This window comes from Protopterus annectens, chromosome 6.part0 (assembly GCF_019279795.1).
Source record: "Protopterus annectens isolate FY-2018-M chromosome 6.part0, PAN1.0, whole genome shotgun sequence".
Classification (NCBI taxonomy): Eukaryota; Metazoa; Chordata; order Ceratodontiformes; family Protopteridae; genus Protopterus; species Protopterus annectens.
In genome coordinates, this window is record NC_056737.1 from 1468099568 (window position 1) to 1468118327 (window position 18760).

Here is an 18760-nt window from a genome sequence, read left to right on the forward strand (position 1 = left end):
GCACTTTTCATAGCTGGGTTTGCACAAATATCAAAGGTACCTCACCTACTAGATATGTTAACCCTTTGAGTAAATCACCGACATACTGAAACATTGTAGCAATGTAGGTATACTAAAAGGAATATAACTAACAGCATAGGCAGCATAGGTAGTACATCTTTCAATCATTTTTCTGTTCACACTTCTTAAATAGCACATAGCAGTATTTAATTTTATGCACATCAGATATCTGTGAGACTCACCTGTGCTTTGTCTACATGTTGAAGCTGTACTTGTGCAAAGGATCAATAAAATACATATGAACTTCATACTTTATTTTGTGTGATGTCTTCCTGTTTCTTCCCATCACTCTTTGTTGGCATGTTGCATTTTTAATTTATTTTGCTCTGTTTATTGTGTCATTTATCTCCTTTTATTTTGAATTTCCATATAGCAGATGCTACTGTAGTGCCAGTGGCTATGACCGGTTGCTCCATTCTCAGTGAGACCTACAAGCTGGCACATCTACCTCATTGCTAGCTATGTTGGGCACCCTGATACCTTCACAGGGAGAGCATGAGATCCCATTCTCCTCTGTCTGTCATGAGGCTTCCCTGGCTAGGTGCCCAATTGTTCCCACTGATGCTCTACCGGGAGTGATTCTTTTGTCACCAAGGGAAGAAAAGGATGTGGAAGTTGAGCTGGTGGGCCAACATGTAGATGCCTGCACTGGTCACATGGAAAGACCCCTCTTGTGGCTGGTAGTGTCACATCCCTGCCTAGCACGTATATCACAATCGTAAACAGGACCTAGTGGTGATAGACCTCAGGGCATTTCTGAACTTCAAATGTCCATGACATGAGCAGGAAGGTTTGAAAGACATACCTATCCTTTCCTCCATCATATTTTATCTCTCCCATTTGTGTCTTTCCCTTTCCTGGTTTCTGTCTCAGCACCTCCTCTCTGAGTCGTATCTGTGTTATGTGCCTATGTGTTTGTTTGTACTACTTACCTCACTGTCTTATCATACCTTCCCTGTATTTTATTCTTTGAAATGATATGAGCTGGTATAACAGTTAAACTCTTTACCTTACAGATGCAGGGTACAAGGTTTGATTCTCATCTTTGGGAACATTAGCTAGGCTTAAAAAGGCTCCCTGGGATCATTAGCCTAGTAATCACACATGGAATTGTACATTTTTTCCCATCAGCTATCATATTCCTTCCTTCCCTATTTTCCTTGTTGTTTCCCTCTGCTTGTGTCGCCCTTTCCCTGCATTTTCCTTGTTGTTTCCCTCTGCTTGTGTCACCTTTTCCCTGCTATCCTTTACTCCCATTTCCAGCACTTCATATGCTAAGAAATAGTTTTAAAATGTGCAGAGAACCCTTTAAGGCTGACGGCTGATTTTCTTGTCTTATAACTTTGGGCAAGTCCGAATACATTGAGGCATGTACACCCTCTAACTTCGGCTAACCCCATTACATTGCCATCATTAGAGTTTTCCTCCCCCACCATATGTTCTGTTCTCAGCCAAAGTGAGATTACTAATTCCATACTGTTTAAGCTCTGCGTTTTCACACTATTATTTGATAATGAGCTCTGAACCACACAACATCCACATAATAAACAGAGGGTGTCTCACAATCACTGCATTGAGCATGTTTCTGAATCTCAGTGGTACATTTCATTATGATTCCTTCCTCCCTTTAGCAGTACCAGGTTAGTTCTGCTGTAACACTCTTGTACCAGAAGATAGTTTCTTTAGCTTTTATTATGTAGATGTTTTACAGAATAAGTAGCACAGCTTGAATTTTGATATTAGCTCTGCATGCTAATAGACTTGTGGATCAGAAGTACTCATATTCTTCCTATTCAGATTGTTTCACAAAGTGAAATTAATTAAAGGATTAATGGAGTCTTACTGTCTTGGCTCGGATGATTGATCAACTTAACCTAGTTAACACCTATTACAGCCTTCTATTCTTCCACTTGTGTTTACTAGCCTAGCTGCAAAGCTCTATATTCATTTACAGAGAAATGACATTTAAAATATGGTCAACAATTAAAGTAAAATCTCACTGTATGAGATACCTAAATAAGGATAGTAGCTACTTCACAAAAATGTGTCATCTTGTCACCCTGTTTTGTCTGCACAGCTCTCCAATGTGATCACCATCTCCTTCTGTAAGCCCACCTTTCCTGGATATGCTAGATGAGTTCTCTTCTAAGTTGCTGTACTTCCATGAGAAACAACTGCTGCTTGGTAGCTCCTTGCTCTCCCTTCCCCTTAACCTCTTTTCTGCCTCTGAAGAGTCTCGTTTTTTGTCTGGGTAGCTGCACCAGCTGTTCCATTTTATTTTTCCTTTGTTATAGCTATAGTTATTCCCTTTTTCTGAATCTTTACTGATGCCGCTCTAATATTTTCCTTTCTTGTGTGCTCCTTTTGACTTTAGGGTTAGTTTTCTCTGCTGCTCATGTCTTGTTTTCCCTGTCCTTTACATTTTTGGGTTCTATGGCTCTTCTTCCTCTAGAAAGTTTTTTTTTTCTTCTGGCCTTATGTTAGTGTATTAAGCCTTATTAGGAACCTGGATCATTCATTCAGATTATGCAGATTTCTCATACTTTGCATTTCACAGCTGAGAGTTTCCTTTCCATCACTTGCAGCTGAGAGTTTGAGAGTTCCATTTCCATGTTATCCATTTTTTGCAGCTGTTTTATTTCCATTCTTTGCAGCTGAAGGTCTCCTTTCCATTCATTGCCTTCCATTTTCTGTGCTCCTCTAAACTTTGCTGCTTCTTCTGTATTTCCAGTCCTCATAAATTTCACTGGTCTAGTGTCCTTCACCACTGAGTCCTGGCATTGATGCTGCTACAGATACCAAGCAGGGATGTTACTCTACCAGCCTCTAAAAGAGGCTTTCCAAGTGCCTAATGTGGGCTTCCTTTCTATGTTGAGATTCTTCCCCTGGTGGTTTCAGCACGTATTCATTGTGTTAGTAGTATGGAATTTGCATAGCATATGCTTGGATAGCATACAGTAAGCTCTCCTTCTTCACACCCTGTGTGCTGTCATATTGTCTTCCATCTAGCTGCTTTTTTGGAATCTCAAGATATTCAGAATGCATTATTTGATGCATTCCTCTGGGTGGTCTTTGATAATTTACTCTCCATTTCATATCAGTCTCACATAATCACTAATTTTCTGTTTCCCAGGCCATTCATCTTTTCTTTTAGGTTAGGTTCATAGGTTAGTACTAGGCTAACTACCCTTGTGGGCCATTTCAAGCCTAACCAATTACCCCATGTGAGAATCAAACCCTGCACCTTGTGTCTGTAAGGTAAACACCTTAACCATTATGCCATCCTCCCACCCAGATATTTTATCTTTTCCACATTCTGTTTTCATGTTGTTCATTCATTATACAAATTTTACTAGTTGCTCCACATTATCCATTAGCCTGACTCTGTTTTCTTACCTTCTGGCATTATTAAGGGTATTTACTGCACTGCCATTATTTGCTTGAAGAAGGCTATATCCTGCACTACAACATCTCCAAAATTCAGTTTGATTTTCTTCTGTACTTTCAACATTTTTCTGGCTGTGTTGCTATCTGCTATAATTTGCTGGTGTGGTCGTCCTGGACTTTTCATAGTTTTCTTCAGAAATGAAACATAACTAGAATGGGGTGAAGAGGGTGGCTGCTCTGAAAGCCAGGAGTCAGGGATTTGATCACCAAGTGCCAATGGCACAGGAGTGAAGTACTGCATTGGCACACATGGCTGAAGTACTTTGTATGTGTGGTAATTTAACTGTAACAGACCACTCATTGCAAGTGGCTTGCTACAGTGTTCATTGCATACCAGTTTTTTTTTTGAGTTTTCAAATAAGTAGAAGACCTTTTTTTTAGCTCCACAATTTAGATGAAGAAGACCTTTGCGAGTTTAGCAAACTGCAAAGGATACCAGGTAACCTATATATAGTGTTATGATTCAGAGGCTTCTTTAGAGTACCTGTATTGGGCAGTTAACTTAGTGGACTTTATCCTAGCTTTCTCATAGCATCCAATTCATGCTGCTGCTATAAGCTGCTTATGAGTTAATGATCCATAAGATCCATTAATCTACATGCTTACCAGTAAAGAAACACGAAAAATGATGCGTCCCTATAAATATTCACTAATAATCTCTTGTAGTAGTAAATGTGTGATTCTTTGTTCACAGATGCATTACTTATAAAAGCTACTCCCTTTCAATATACCTAGGCATGCAAAACCCAATAACTTTAAGATCAGAAAAATGAAAGCTTTGGGGACTTTTATTTGATTGTCACATGTATGCTGTGCCATTTGTATGGTACTTTGTTAAGAATATTCACATAGAAGCTATAATTACTGCATTTTGAATATCCTCTTGTATTTTCACTGTTTAAAATGCAGCATCTACTGAATAATTTATATTCTTATCCACTGAGCATTAGATGTGAGAATTCTCTCTGAAAAAAAATTCACTTCTATTTGAGTCTATGTTATTCATGCCAAGTGAATGAATTATTTTGTAGTCACTAATAATATATACATGGAGATACACAATCTTCATCTTCTGCTCACTGACTAGAAATTGTATATTTCCAACTACCCAGCTCACTGGAAAGCATTTCAAGTGCTGACGTGCTTTTGCATTAAAGTATAGCTGCAGACAGTAAGACAATTACTTCCCTAATATATAAAATCAGTGTGATTTGACAATGTACCTCTTGAGACTGTTCTTTTTTCCTTAACAAAATCTTAATAATGTTTCTCAGAAAGCTCAACTTACGCGTATTAATATTTCCACATAATGCAAAAGAAATATGTTTCTCAAGGAGTGCTGTAAATCATTTTTGTTCAGAATTACTAAAGATCACTCAGACAGTGAATGCAGTCTGATAGTAAAATGATTAATAGCATTATTAAAAATGGCTAACCTTTTTCTCTGACTCTGTTAAATACCTTTACATCTTTCAAGTTTATTCCAAGACCTGTTCTGATGGACAAGGCATCTGAGGCATCGTTCTTGTGACCCCTTCTAATGGATCCATTTGCATGTGCCCTGACAAAAAAAAAAAAGAAATATCTGATCACTGAGCCTGTGCTGATTAAAATAACACCACATTTTTAAACTCCTCAGCTGATTTAACGAAAGGCAATGAAATGCATACTTAATTGGGAAAAGGATCTTGATACAGCACACCATTTTGCATATTTAAGTTTTTCTACATATGGAAATGACATGGCTTTTTTTGATATTTATTATGACCTTGATTTTGAATGTCTAATCCTACAAGGGTAAAGTGACCGGCACTGAAATAACATTTTGAGACTATATCATTTATGAAAAAAATAAATTACCTGTCAGACCAGTAGATGTAAGCCCCAAAGACTGCAACTGAAAACATATCCACATTGTTCCCTGACAAGATAATCTCCCGGCTCCCTCCACTTTCAAGGTCGATCCTTTCTATCTTGTCAGTGCGAGCATCACACCAGTATAATTTGTTTTCCTGAGGATTAGTTCAAAAGAAAGAATTAGCATATTGCTTTATTAACTGAGCAGTTTCTTAAATAAAGAATGATATAGCAATCTATTTAAACAGTTCAGAGAATGGCATTTAGTTTTGCAAGTGAAAAAAAAAGTGCATGCATACCTCATAATCAACTGAGATGCCATTTGGCCAAGCAATGCCTGTATTCACAAGGACAACTTTCCCTGAGCCATCTAGGTAGGCCTTACAAATGCATGGATTCTGTCCCCATTCTGTCCAAAACATGTAACTACAACAAATATTAACAAAAAACAAATGAAAACTGCAATATTCAGACCACATGCACAGATATTTCAGCAGATACACATGCCACTGCAATAGGAAAGAACATTAAATAATCATTATCATGTTTGGATGAGGCATTTATTTATTTTATTTGATTGGCATTTCTGCATCTCCTTGCACTTAAGATGCATATACCCACCTATATTTTAATAATTCTAGCAAACATGATGAAGTGTTGGCAAGCTGTTATTATCAAAATAAAACACAAAGCACTGCACTGTATAAAAAATAAATATGATAAAATATTTACTTTAAGCACTTTTTCAGTATGTTATGCAGCATCAAGTGACTATATTATAAAAAGTCAATATCAGAAAACTAAAAATCATACAATACATAAATTATTAAGTGGGAGAAATACATGTTTAAGCCTCATTTAGAATTATGGGCTACATTTTAATTTGTATTAACCACTGCTTACAAATTATTATATTTCTTTTATGCTTCGGGCATGTTTGTTTTCAAACAAAGAGATCCCCATTTAATAATCACTTGTGAGAATTGATACTTGTTTTATCAATCGGGTAAATCAAAATTGTATTTTCTATTAAAATACTGTACTGTTATATTTTAAAAATTATGTTATTGTAGAAAACTCCACATCTCATTTAAGGGCTGTTTATTCCCTTTACTCAGCAACATGGTTCTCTCTCTCTCTCTCTCACACACACACACACACACACACACACACACACACACACACACACACACACACACACACACACACACACACACACACCACTGTAACTAAGGACCATACATTGAATTGTATAGCTTCTTTTTTTGAATTGAACAGGCTGACTTGAGAATTTTCCTCTGTGACAATACACAGATACATTTAGCTCTACTGTAATTCTTCTTTCTTCATTTCCTTAAATTGTCAAGTAATGTCTATCACAACATATTGCTTTTAACTGTTAGAATTAATTTTTCACTTTCGTTGTATTATTAAAATCATTACTGACTGAAGAATTTGATTTCTAATCTTTGCTTGAGATCAACAGCTCACTGTATGTGGTCACTGTTTTTTGTAGCTGTTCTGATATGTGAAAGGATATTTCTTCTCCTCTCCTGTTCTTTTCCTCAGCAGGCATGCATGTCTCCACACACATATATGATGAAGGTGAGCACATGTACACAGTTTGGCAACTCAAAGTACAGTTCTCGAAACCCTGTGCTACATGCTATCCCTCCATTTTCAACAGACAGGATAAAGCTTTTCTACCTGGGATGGATGAGCTGGAATCAGTTACTCATTCAATCCTCTCCTGACCGGATCTTGCAGTGCTCAGGCTCATACTCAAAATATGACTCTTCTAGCCAAGCCAAATCTTATTCCCTCTTGTGCCATGAGGAAGGCTTTCTGATTTTTTTTTCAGTTTTTCTTTTTTCCTTTTTCTTTATTTTTTCTTAAAACAGGAGCAATTCTTTTATACTGCTTTCAGACTAATTTTTGTAGACATAATTATATACTTGCTCCATTTGAATATTTTCCTTTAATTCATTATACAGAGTTGTTGTTTAAAGATATGTCCATCATCTGGTGTTACAGTATATATGCTAGCATTTGTTCCAATGCAAGAGTTCTAAATTGTTAATGCCTTCATTTCTTGTTTACTTGTGCTTCTTGGCATGTTTTCTGTTTTACATAGTTCTAATAAATAAAATACAACTTAAATGAAATTAACTTGCTGTTCACACTGGAATAAATGTTGTCAGTTTCAGAATCCTACTATAGTGGATAAATTGGACTAAATGTATCATTTTTATCAGTTTTGGTGATTTTTTTTTTATTCCTACTATAGTGGCTAAATTGGACTGAATGGATCATTATTATGAGTTTTGGTATTTTTTTGTGTGACTCTGCGGAAATACTTTCCATTCTCATGTTCCAATATGCACTCTGTTTTTGAGCCCTCCACTGTATTGAGTTATCAGACTTTTGAAATTATCTGTTTTGTGCACATCAAAACATATAAGTCACGAGACAGAATAATTATGCTCTCAGGATCTTATAAAGATAGTGCTGCTTAATGCTAAAAACTTAAATAAAAAATGCACTCCTTACAAGCCTTCCTGAACTTAAAAATGTTAATGCTTACATTACCACTGAAATGTGGTTCCAGTGCAGTGATAACATGCCATCCATACCAAGATTCATTACCTACCATTCATTCAGACCAAACTCTGTGAATGACTGTGATACAGGAGGTAGTGTATCCATATTCTCATAAAACCCCAATCACATCAAGACTTCTAGGGCAAGACAAGGATCTTGATCTCCTACATAGCTTAGTTACTGTTATTAAGATCTTTTTCTATAGCCTCGTCAACTACAGAACTCCCTAAACTGCATTCAGAGCCAACAAAGCATACTTAAATCTGCTGTTCCTCTCCATTGCACTGAATATTCTTCTTAGGGATTTCACCCATCCATTTAAACATTAGGAAACTTACATTACTGCACATAAGTAAGTGCACTTCCCATATTTCAACAGTGTGAATGCTCTAGAACATAAGGGCTAAACTCTACTTGCCAGCAAACCATATCAATTTTAAAGATTTTTCAAAAGCTGATGTCCTGATGCAATTTAAGAACACCTTCCCTTTCAAGATCCTGTAACAAACAGTGCATTTACAAACCATTGATATTTTTACTGTAATGATTGCATAACAGCATAAGTACTGGTCTGACACAAGCGCAATGCTAAGTTTAGGAACAAACCACTATGGTGGAACCCTTATATAAACTATATAACCAAGCAAAAAAATGTACTGAGAAATAAAATGAACATTTTGCATGCCAAAAGTGAACTCAGGAGGTTAAGCAAAGAACCTTTTATAAATACCTTTATTAAATCATCACATTTTAATCAATGCCATAGGTACACACATATCAACAGAAAAAAGAAGACGACAAGCCATAGTAACTTTTTCATTATTTTCTTGCATTATTTTTGCATTATATTTGCATGGTGTAATGGTGCAGCAGTTAGCATTGTCACCTCACAGCCAGAGGTTCTCCAGTTCGATTCTCAGCTGGGGTGTCTTCTGTGTGGAGTCTGCATGTTGTCACTGCATTTAAGTGGACTTCCCCCAGGTGCTACAGTTTCCTCCCTCATTCCAAAAACATGTGTCTAGAGCATTTCTCCTTGGGCCCACTCTGTAAATGGGCTAGGTCCCAGTTGGACTTTCATGGTAAACAAATGTTAAATAAATAAATTACACATATATGTTTTCTGTAGGAATCAATGTGACTGGAGAATACTGGAATGAACTGGAAGAAACTGGAATGAGGCTGGAATGACTGTCTTATCTGTTAATTATCCAGAACTGTGCTGAACAGGTGCCAGTCTTTTCTTTATGGGCCAAATCTTCTAGTACATTCCACAATAAAATGTGCAAACACTGTAATTTGGTTAAGAATGCTTTATGTAGAGTGTTGGGAGATGTCAACAATTTCTGAATACTGTCTCTAACAACAATGCTGATAAACTGAAATAGTCTGTACCTTCTGCCCTCATATTCTTCATATTCATTTACACCTGAATAGTATAAATAATATTCTAAAATGCTGAATATTTGACCTGACTTCTGCACTCATACTCAAGTGTCTGTACTGCAATGACTTTCTGTATATCAGTGCAAGTGAGCTTACTTAACTGTGTCTGAAGTATTTCTTAATAGCAGAACCCTGTAAGATTCTGCATGCCACTTTAGCCTTGGTTTATAAGCCTTATGCCATATAAACAAAATGTGCTTGTCCTCAATGTACTGCATATTCTCTTCTCTTCTTATCAGTATTCTTGACTGAAGGTTATTTTCACTGATCGCAAGTGCATTCGCTGAAACTGTATGCACACTGTGAAGGCCTGTTTTAACATGGCTACATTTCTAGACTTATGCAAAGAGAATACTGTATTTTTGTTTAATAAAAAACATTTAAATGAAACCTGATCTTACATTTTCTTTTTAACAGCTATCATTTTGTTCAACATTACACATGCTACTCAGTGTCTTTCTTCCATTAAACCTCACTCCTCCTCCACCTGAACATTATTCTGCATGTGTCATTCCAACAAATTCTAGTTATTTCTATGTAATTTGCTCTTTTTCTTTTTTGAAGATACCACATCCAATTCTTTTATCTAATTTACAATATTATGTGCTTCAACTACAGTGGTTTAGACTTTGAATTCCATTTCCAAGTAATTGCTTTTCTGGCAGTTAATAACAGTAAACTTATTAAGTCCTTCTTATTGCTGGGCAATTCAGATTCTATATCCCAGCTCAAAGTAATCATTTCCTGAGTTACAAGTTTGCTCCTCCAACATTTCTGACAATGTACTCTATAGGGATTTTTTTAATCTGCCAACCCATTACATTCTACAAAACATGTTCTCAGTTACTTCTCTCTTTTACCCATCATAACTTCAACATTTGCTGTCCCCTTGAGGAAAAGTCTCTGAAGTCTGTTTGGGATATAAACTCACTCATGTAAACACTTCCTTGGAAATGTTTTAAATCTTCTGGACTTTATTGCATACTTATGAACTTACAAAATCAAATCCTCCAAGGATAAGTATGAAATGGAAATTGCTACTCTTGTACTGGATAACTATGGTGGCGGCCGTGGTGGTGCAGTGGTTAGCATTGTCGTCTCACAGCAAGAGGTTCTCCGATTTCATCCTTGGCTAGGGTGCCTTCTGTGAGAAGTCTGCATGTCCTCTCTGCGGTTGTGAGATTTTCCTCCAGGTGCTTGGTTTCTTCCCACATCCCAAAGAAATGCTGTAGGTGGATTGGACACTCTAAATTGGCCCTAGGATTGAGTGCATATGTGTGTGTGCCTTCTGTGGAAGGTTGGGCACTGGGCTGTCAACTCGACACCATAAAACTCAATTTCCGATCATGAGCAGACGGGTGATGTGGTGTGGTGACCCCTAACTGGGAAAAGCCAAAAGAAGAAGTACTGGATAACTATAATGTCTGTTTTCAACAGTGCTACAAAACCTTAGAAACAATATACTCAATACTATAAGGAACTCACAAATAACATACTCACTCCCTGATGACATAGCAAACATATGAGTAGAGAGATGTAGCTCACAGTTTAGCTCCCTGTCCCCCTAACTCCAACATCACATGTCATGTCTACAGTCATCCCACAGATCACAACAAAGCAAGTCCCAAAGCTACTGCCCAAAGCCAAGACCACTAGTTCTGTGGATCCATATAATAAACCTAACTGCTTTCTTGCGAGTATGAAGTGCACTATCACCAATGCAGCATTAAATCTGTTCGTACTAGAATTGTGCCAGAGGCATGAAGAGCAAGTGTGGTCATCTCACTTCACAAGGGTGGATCCATTGACAATCATTGCAGCTGTGCACATATAAGTCTTACCAGCCTTACTTGTAAAAGTAAGGAACACATTATTATGGAACTTACAAAAAAAAAAAAAAGAAAAGAAAATCCTGCCTATTAACTTTGGTATATTTCTTTGAAAAGTTCATCATTGTTCATTTGATTGGTGCATAATGTTACACACAGCTTTCCCTTGACCACACAAAGCCCTTTGATACCATTTCACATTTGGAAATTATTGACGTATCAGTCAAACTAAATCAAACCTTTATTTAATTAGATACATATTGAAATGGCTCACTGACAGAACACAACCAGTCAGGACTGGGGCATACTGTCTTCAAAAGAACATTACTAGCGTGGTCCCTCAGGGATCAATGTTAGGGTTGCTTCCATTTGGCATTTAGTTTGCTAACATTGAAGCTGATGTTAAGGATCTGTGGTTGATCATGTTTGCAGATTGCTGTAAGCTTGGAGCTAGAAGGGTCTCCCCAGGAAGCTCCCAGATCTTCACTTTCAGTACAATGTGTGCATAGAAAACTGCCACAGTCAGTACCCAAAACAACACTGCCTACCTAAGCCATCTCCATTAAAATGAATGTTTTTTTTTTTTGTTTTGCAATATAAAATATAAAATAAAAGATTAAAAAGTGAAATAAAATACTAACTGCAACTACCCAATAGAAAACTGTCACTGTCTGCAATAGAACCACATATATCTAAAGCAATTAAAGATTAAACTCTCTCTCTCTCTCTCTATATATATATATATATATATATATATATATATATACACACACACACACACACACACACACACACACACACACACACACACACATATTAAATCAAAATCCTAATGCATTCCTCATTAAGGTACTAAATACTTCAAATGAGTGAACTGTTATATTATAACAGAAAAATTAACTCATTAGCACTGGCAATACTGTAGTGTTAATCACGTAGTTAACACTACCTGAATGGGTTGTTATATCCCATTCATGCCAATGGCCCTTGAAGTACAAACGGTGCATAGTGCTTTTGTTTTGCTATAGCATATGTGGCATAATTGAAATACTGAATTTGTGGTATTCAGTGCCATAATTAAGCACAGCAAATGTGACAAAATTACTTCAGCTGAAAATGAAATACTAAAACCAGCTTTACTTTTTCAGCTGAAAAGGTTGTCTCCCATTTAGTGACCCTTCTGACTCACAGATTTAGAGAAGTCAGCCAGCTCCTTGACAGTAAGGGATGTCAAACACAATTATCTGACTGCCAGTAGGTGTTAATGTGAACATTTATCTCCAGCTCTTCAAGAGAAAACTTCTGAGATTGCTTATTTATACAAATCATTTGCAAACAATTTGTCTGGCAGCAACTTATCTAGAAAATTAGCAAATCAGTTCAATGAATTCAATAGGAGACAATAGTGTAACATAAAAAAATAATATGAAAAATAGGATAAATAGTTTAGATTCTGTGACAATGTATTTTAGGGAAGAGATATTTCATGTCTAATGTTCCACACACTTCATCCTCATGTGTGTGTGAGTGAATGTCTTTGTGTGTGTGTGTGTGTGTGTGTGTGTGTGTGTGTGTGTGTGTGTGTGTGTGTGTGTGTGTGTGTGTGTGTGTGTATGTAGTAGCTTAGTTTTGCAGTTTACACCAATTAGAGGAGTATAACACAATTTGATATATTTAAACAGTAGCGCAAATCATATGATCCTGCTTAGCTGATTACAAAATGAATAGCATCTCGATTGAAGGACGTCTTAATTCTCCTTCTTCTCTTCCCCTCTAGTCACATCATAGAATACAATGTCCAATTAAGCATGAGCAAAATTTCTAAATTTCAATAACATATGCACCATATCTGCAAATGAATCATCATTACATTTCCAGCAGTTCATTTTCTCAGTTTTATAAATTAATTTGATTTTAGTAGGGATTAAAAATATACTATGAAGAAATTTCCAACTATAATTTTCCAACAGATGGAAGATGTAGTTTTCCAAATGGAAAATGCATTCTCATTCATTTTTGAGGAGCAGCTTCAAACAGACAGATTTATGATTGTAAACTCTACTCTTAAGAGCTTATATATTATTGATAAATACGATTTGTTTTTATATCAGTTACCATTAATATTAAATAGAAATTCCAGGATTTTAGGGTCATAGGTTCATTGGATGATACTAGGCTATTAGACCAGACATCCTTATAAGCATAGCCTGGTAATCCATGAAGACTTTAATTTTATCACATACAATTTTTCTACAACTCTGGATATTTTGCAAAAAGAAGATCTGTAGTATACATTTTATTTCCATTTAAGAATTGATGCCCGAATAATGAATTTGTTTCTTTAAATTCTAATATTTTGGTTGTATTAAACTTCTCTAAACAACCACATGTATTAAGTATAGAAAATAATAGGAAAAATAAGTCGTTAACTGTATAACAGGAATTCATAAATGTTATAAAGGTGCATATACTATAATCTACAAATGGGGCAGATAATGTTTTAAAGTCCAGGAAAATCTATGTATTCCAAGTAAAACATGAGAGATTACTATATGTTCACTGTTTCAAGGTATTCTTTCATAGATAGCTTTCCAATTACATTAATAAGAAGAGTTTAACCATAATGACACTATGTTTAGATTAGTAGATTTTGTACATCGTTCGATATTTGGCAAAGCCATACCACGATCCTCCCAACCTTTAGAAAGCCAGTCAAAGGAAATTCTCAGTTTTTTGTGAAACCAGACAAATTTAATAATAACAGAATTTAACTTATTGAAATTTTTCTTGGTGGGAAGAATGATTAATGACTATACATAGAAAAATTTGGAAAAATAATCATTTATATCAAAGTAAGTGATCTTCTATTGTAAAAAATGATTTATTCCAAATTTCAATAAATGTATCTACTATATTTATTAAATTGTCATAATTTATTACAACTGAACCTTTTACAGATGATGTAACAACAACTCCAAGATAATCAATTGTGTATTATCCCAATTAAATAATTTAAAATCCTTTAGATATTTAGTAATTGTTTTATTTATTAATAACATTTTGTTTTATTATTAAATTTTGTACATGAAACGTTTTCAAAATAATTTATAGATGCAATTATTTGTGTAGTGATATTTCAATATCACCAGTAGTAATGAAAATATCATCTGTAAATAACTGGATTTTGCAACTAAAATTATCTGTTAATAAAACCCTTAATTTTGTCATTAGTTCTAATATAATTTGCAAAAGGTTCAATAGCTAAAGCAAGCAGTAAATGGGACAAGAGGCATCCTTGTTTAGTACCCATTAAGGTTTTAAACGAGTTTGATAAAAAAGAACCAATGTTTGCAAATGAAAATGAATTATTACAAAGATCCATAATAATATCTATAAATATTTCAGAAAAATTACATTCTCTAAGTACTTTAAATAAATACGGCCAGCTAACAGAAGTAAAAGCTCTATTTAAATCTAAGCTTATTATTGACAATTCTTTCTTATTTTTACTAGCTATATCAATTAGCGTATTAAGTCTAATAATATTATCTTGTACTTTCCTAGTAAAATAAAAACAGTCTGGTCCTCATTTATTAATTTTGGCAAAATATATTTCAATCTTTTAGAAAGAATAGACATGTAGAATTTTTAGTCAACATTATGTAAAGATATAGGTCTATAAGAAAAATACAGTTTAGGATCTTTATCTTTTTTAAGAATGGGAGAAACAAGAGTATAATGCCAAGAGGGAGGGGTAACTAAAGATGTTTTAACGTTTTCAAATACTTTCAGTAAAATACATATAATATTATCAGGCATTAATTTATATAATCCTGGAATTAACCCATCAAGTCCTGGTGCCTTATTTGTTTTAATACTAGCAATTTGATATTTTAATTCTTTCAATGAGAAAAACGTATCAATGTTTTTTTTTTTTTTTTGTTCTTTGGTTAATTTATATTGTATATTATTTTCCAAAAGTTATCTGTGGTACTGTTCTTTTTTAAGGGTTTTATATTATTATTGCAATTCTTGTAATAATATCTAAAACATTCTAATATATCTTTTAAGTCTGTTACTTCTTTAACTTTTCCCCTTGTTTAAATTTTCTTTAATGTGATTTGTATTTATTTTCTTCTTAGATCTGATAGCCAAGTTATGTAGGCTTTTAGAATTTATTGAATATGAATATAGTTTCCATTTTCTAATTGTACTGAAATTATATGATAAAGTGTATATAGGTATATTTGATTTTATGTTTTTTTAACTCTGAATTTGCAGTCTTATCATTGGGTTTCATATTAAATTTTAATTTATCTCTTTATCCCATCCCTTTCTTTTGCATAAATACCAATTTTTAATTCTTGCATACAGATACACTTTTAATGCATCCCATAAAATAGTTTCTGACACTTCACCATTATCATTTATTTCAATAAATTGGTTTAATTCTTTTGAGAACCGATCCTTACAATATTTAAACTGTATGATATAAGCAGGGATTCTTTGGTTGTAAATTAAATTATTAGGCTTTAAGGTGATAATAAATGTTATAGCATTGTGGTCAAATAAAGTTCAAGATGTTATTAGTACTTCTTCAGTTTTAAAATATAACCACTTGAAATTAAAATGTATTAATATTAGTTTGGGTGCAAATCTAAATGAATAATGTGTGTAGTTAAGGGATTCTATAGATTTGAAATCATATATGTTGCTCATATTTGAATCAGTAACAATTATTTTAAGTCTTTGGTTCTTGTCTATTACTATCTTTACCAGACAATATATAGTTAAAGTCTCCTGCAATTATGAATTAATCTTTTTGTATGTAAAGTAATAATGTCTAGTATTTTCTTAACAATTCTCACTCCAATTCCAGATATCCAATATGTATTTACAAATGTAGAAAATTGATAATTAATGTCTACTACTATCAACGTCAGCATTCCATCTTTATCAGAATATGAGTTTATGATTGTAGGCTAAGGTAACTCATTTTGCCAAATAATCAGTGTACCTCTCCTTTTCGATTTAAAATACAAGCCCTTTAATACTGAGTAATCTTTCAACAATATTCTATCAACATCTTTGTTTAGTATAGTTGTTTCTTCTAAGAACATTATGTGAGTTTTCTGTAAATTCAAATATTTGTTTAATCTGCTTCTTTTAAAAGGGCTATTAATGCCATTAATATTTAATGAAAGACAATTATACACAGACATAAGAATGAAAGACATGATCAAATCTAGAAGACAATGACTTAGTACAAAAGAAATAAAAACAAGTACATAGAAGTATTGCTGTGGACAAATTAGGTAAAATCAGTATTAACCATTTAAATGGAAAAACATTTAAAACATCAATCATGGAATTCAACATTCTTGGTTTGAAGATTAAATCATCCAAACCACTCACTAATGATTTATATCAATACCAAAAGAAAAAAAAGACTAAGCATCTGCTACTACTTCCTAAATTGAATATTGTAATTCATATGTAATAAACTGATGCACACTCATATAAACGCATGTCTAGCACTATAATTTAGTTTAAACTGCATTATGACAATAGTAATTAAAAAGAAAAAAATGTTTCAATAGACATATCAAGAAAAACACATCAAAGAAAATTTCCTCTTTCTCCCACGTTATATTTTAATATAATCTGTATAAGATTTATCTATAATGATATTGTCAAGTTACAAGATATAAGTGTATTTATGATTATAATAATTCTCATCCAATTATCACAATATAATCAAGCAGTATACCCAGGGTGGTTCTGTTAGAGAGACATGTTAATTATAAAGTAGGCTATTCTGACTATACTTAAAAAGCAGATAAAACATGGCCTGTGTATGTGTGTAATATTCATTTGTTTGCAAAGTAAACACAGCAACACATTGAATGCTGTTAAGACAATACAAAACATCTTTATATTGGCTAGATGCATTTCCAAACTGCAAATACTAGTGCAGGCATAATATTAATAATAGCAATCTTAACACATGTTGATACACAGAGGTACTAAAGCTTTGTAATATAGTAGTTTTGCATCATTTTCAACAACATGTGATTTGTAAGCAATGAAAAGCTAGGTAAGTAAAAAATGCATTACATTACTTAAACAAAACCAACAATGTGAAAAGTGTCTTCCAATAAAACTAATAACACAAACAAAAGGCACTCAGGTCCACAGCAGCAGAGCAACCAACCACAGAAGGGTCCCAAAACAACCCCAAACCTACAGGCCACAAGGATGCCCACCAAAACATGTCAAGCACTTTCATCCCAAGAAGTCAGACTGCAAGCATAGGGTACATAAGTCCAGATCACATGTGCTCCACAAGAGAAGTGCTGTACCTGCTTCTTGTACCTGATTTTATGCTTTTCTCACATAAAACTGGCCAGATAACAGTGATTCTCACATGATGATATCTAAATCTCCACTGCTGCTTAGAAACTCTGGACTGATTTTGCCACCAGAGCAGTTACGAAAAACTTTGTGAGGCTAAGCTTTGCCTCTATGGGCTCCTCAGATTATTTCAATAAACATTCCCATGGCCCACGGTCCTGGATACACCCCAAGACCCCCCACCAAGAGATGCCCATCCTACCACCACAGACCTGAGTGGCCCCCACCCATGCCACAGTATTTTTCTTCCTGTTTTTTCTCCTTTTCTTTCTTTTTTCCCTTAAAAAATAAAATAAAAAAAAAAATATATATATATATATATATATATATATATATATATATACATATACACACATATATATATATATATATATATATATATATATATATATATATATATATATATATATATATATATATACATATATATATATATGTGTGTGTGTGTGTGTGTGTATGTGTATGAAAAGTCTGAACTCTCCTTCCATTTAATTGTATGAAAAGACATGTAGCAAACATTCCTTTATAGCAGTAGGAAAAACAAAAATATTATGTGTTTTAGTTATTTTAATTCAAAAATATAAATGAATTCAGTTACATGCTGTATTTCATCCTACTACAGTCAAAGCTATATGGTATTGGTTAAAACATTTTCAGAAAAATGAAAAAGTAAGTCTTTTGCCTAAGGTGCTACTGAAATATGTTATTTGTATGAATTAATATGTGACATGGAGAATGCATTCTCTCTTTTGAAATCATATAGTTTGGGTTGATTGCAGCACTTCATTACTTGGATTTAACTATATTTACATGCTGCTTTTTGTGTCACTGTGCAAATGTATGTGCTATGTTAATAAGAAGACATACAGCTAGAGAGGTGTATATTTCCCTCAGTATATGTCTTCTGTTGAATATTATGTACATTTTTTTCCCTTTTGACATTAAATGACTACATGCAAGGACTTTAAATGGAAATGAAGTCCAATACAGTAAACAGAAAAAAGGCACTCATTACCTTTCTCTATGAGAAAGCGTACTCCTGCTTATGCTAAACAAAGGTACATCTATCAGCAAGATAGTATCATATACCAGAAATGAATTCATTACCT

General features: G+C 34.1%; 1 protein-coding gene across 1 annotated transcript in view; it reads right to left on the bottom strand.

Moving 5' to 3' along the window:
• The window catches only part of LRP1B (LDL receptor related protein 1B), a gene marked incomplete at its 5' end in the record, with an annotated part of 5941474 nt that overhangs the window by 3094329 nt on the left and 2828385 nt on the right, over positions 1-18760 (bottom strand). The window contains 3 exons of the mRNA XM_044073672.1: positions 4944-5068; positions 5368-5519; positions 5664-5790. Coding sequence (XP_043929607.1) covers positions 4944-5068; positions 5368-5519; positions 5664-5790 — 404 coding nt within the window. The remainder of the gene's footprint in view (positions 1-4943; positions 5069-5367; positions 5520-5663; positions 5791-18760) is intronic.